At 40.2% G+C, this 2,459-nt stretch overlaps 2 protein-coding genes across 2 annotated transcripts in view; one reads left to right on the forward strand and one right to left on the reverse strand.

Annotated features, from left to right (window-relative positions):
• Window positions 1–709, forward strand: part of kdm2bb (lysine (K)-specific demethylase 2Bb) — a 33,026-nt gene extending 32,317 nt beyond the window's left edge. The window contains exon 22 of the mRNA XM_014003768.1: window positions 563–709. Coding sequence (XP_013859222.1) covers window positions 563–655 — 93 coding nt within the window. The 3' untranslated portion in view covers window positions 656–709. The remainder of the gene's footprint in view (window positions 1–562) is intronic.
• A 306-nt stretch (window positions 710–1,015) lies between these two features.
• rnf34b (ring finger protein 34b) overlaps window positions 1,016–2,459 on the reverse strand; it is a 26,799-nt gene continuing 25,355 nt past the window's right edge. The window contains exon 7 of the mRNA XM_014003772.1: window positions 1,016–1,451. Within this exon, the coding sequence (XP_013859226.1) occupies window positions 1,396–1,451 (56 nt within the window). The 3' untranslated portion in view covers window positions 1,016–1,395. The remainder of the gene's footprint in view (window positions 1,452–2,459) is intronic.

Below are 2,459 nucleotides of genomic sequence, written 5' to 3' on the forward strand. Positions count from 1 at the left end.
TATATATATATGATTCCAGATTTCATGACATCTTGTAATATTGTATGGGATTTGATCAAAATAGCAACAATTTCATCCTTTTTCAACATAAAATAATAATAGCTTAAAGCTCAAAAAGTTAAAATTGGTCTTCTGGCTTTCTGGTCTCTTCTTGGACTTTTCCTGCTATTTATCTGTCCAGAAAAGAAAGGAGGGGGTAGTTTAAAACTTTTGCACAGTGCTGTATGTCACCATCAACGACGAGCAGACCCTCTTCAAGTATCCACAGGACCACCTCCACTCGTTTCTCACGAGCTGGATCCAGAGCGTCCCCCGTGCAGCTGCCGGTGGTCCACTGGGGAGCACAGCTGGAGGTTTTTTAGCAAGGTGGGACCAGGCGGAGAGAGGAGGAGGAGGTGGTGGTGGGGGTGGCAATCCTCTGTAGGCCACAGGCAACAGTCTGCTGCAGCATGGGGACCCCTGTGAGACGTCATGCACAGCAGCTCGTTCTCAGAGGGACGCTGAGGGGGCGGGGCCACGCGCTCTTCAGTTTATTTTTGATTTTCTTTTCTTTTTTTTTTAGGACTTGAAGACATGCACGGCCCGCACCACATACTGCCTGCAGATGGGACACTCGCTCATCCGCTTTCCACATTTGGTGCAGGTGACCATGTGACCGCATTCCAGCAGCACGCAGTCGATGATGGCGTCCATGCAGATGCGACACAGGTTCTCGTCCGCCGCCAGCTGAGCTCTGACGCCGTCTGAGGAGAGGAAGATGATACTGACTTAATTCACGCAGCCTCTCAAACTACCTGTTACATAGCATCCTCTCGATTTGGTCAAAGAGAGTTTGTTTTTTGATGCACACATGCAACAGATTCTCCTCCATGTTCAATCACAGCTTGGAGCGAGAGACGCATGAATCAAATCAGTTAAATCACGTCAGAGCTCTGACTTATGGGAGTCAGAGGCTGACCGATCTGACCTAAATCTGGCTCCCTCTGCTCACGTCTTGACAGGGAAAAAAAAGAAAAAAGTCAATCGGCCCCGCAGCCACAGCTGAATGCTAAGTGGGCTAATAAGATCCTGGAGCTCGTTTCTGTCAGCGAGGACGCTCGACAATGTAATTACACCTGACAGAGATGTGCTGCCGCTGAAGGAAAACGATGGCTCATCATGATGTAAAAACTTTAATGGAGCACATTAATGACAGGATGAGAGGCTGTCTCTCAGGATTAAATGAGATGATACCCCCCTCCCACTGACACACACGCACACAAAGACACACAAGTGAAACAGTGACCATAATAAGACAACAAACAGGATGACGTAAAGGATTATTACAAAAACTGACTGCAGCATGCTTTAATGTTCGCTGAGTGCAGTGATTCATGGAGGAACATGATGACAGTTTTACCACATCTTACCTCCAACGCCACTGTTGCAAAGAGACGGAGGATATGCAACCACTTTATGGATAAAAATGAGGAGCAATAAAAAAAATCTGTTAGTTAAGAAAATAAGTTATTCATGCAAAAACAAGAGAAAAGGAGCAGATTCTACAAAATTCCTTGCATCAGAGGCTTCTCATGAAGGTGAGCTAGCTGTGTTGTTTAAACAGAATGTCTTCTTTCAATATCTCAGGGATTATGTGAATGCTGAGTCAGCATCTCCACTGTTGTTTGGCTGTATATACTGTAGTTTATGTATGTTTTTTTGCAAGCAAACATACTTCGGCATACTTTGTGCTATTTTATCGAATACTAAATTGTTCAGCTCAGTAAGAAATATGCTGAATTTTGGTTTTAGTTATTTGTACACTTTAAAAAATTGATTTTGTTTAAAATAAATTCTCTAATTAAATTAATATATATTTCATTCATTCAAAAACACTGTTCTTTTTAAAATCTACTTGCTCTGTTTTTGTCTTGCACTAGATAATTGCTACAGTTTTACTACTTTTAGCTTTTGCTAATGATTTGCTACTTGCATTTTTTTGTTACTGTTTTTCTACTTTTAGTATTTTCACTGTTATACTACTTTTTGCTTTTAGGCATTGTTCTATTTTTTAGCTTTTAACTACAGTTTTTCCTCATTTAAGCTTTAAGCTGCCATTTTGCTACTTACATTTTTAAATTACTGCTACTATTAGCTTTAAGTTACTGTTTTGCTACTTTTACCTTTTTACTACTATTCAGCTGCTTTTAGCTATCACTCTAGTTTTTCCAGCTTTTAGTTAGTTTTGCTAAGCTTAGCTTTAGCATCTTTTGCTACTTCTAGCTACTCTTTAGCTAGTTGTAGCTGATTTGCTCATTTTAGCTTGATCATGTTTTACTAATAGCTACAGTTTTGAAACTTTTAACTAATGTTTTGCTAATTTTAACATCTATTATTTTTAGCTTTAATGCGTTTTTTCAGTATTGACTAGTTTAGATGTTTTTAGCAACCGTTAGCTACTTTTAGCTAGTTTTCCCTCT

This window comes from Austrofundulus limnaeus, unplaced genomic scaffold, assembly GCF_001266775.1.
Source record: "Austrofundulus limnaeus strain Quisiro unplaced genomic scaffold, Austrofundulus_limnaeus-1.0 Scaffold20, whole genome shotgun sequence".
In the NCBI taxonomy this organism is placed as follows: Eukaryota; Metazoa; Chordata; class Actinopteri; order Cyprinodontiformes; family Rivulidae; genus Austrofundulus; species Austrofundulus limnaeus.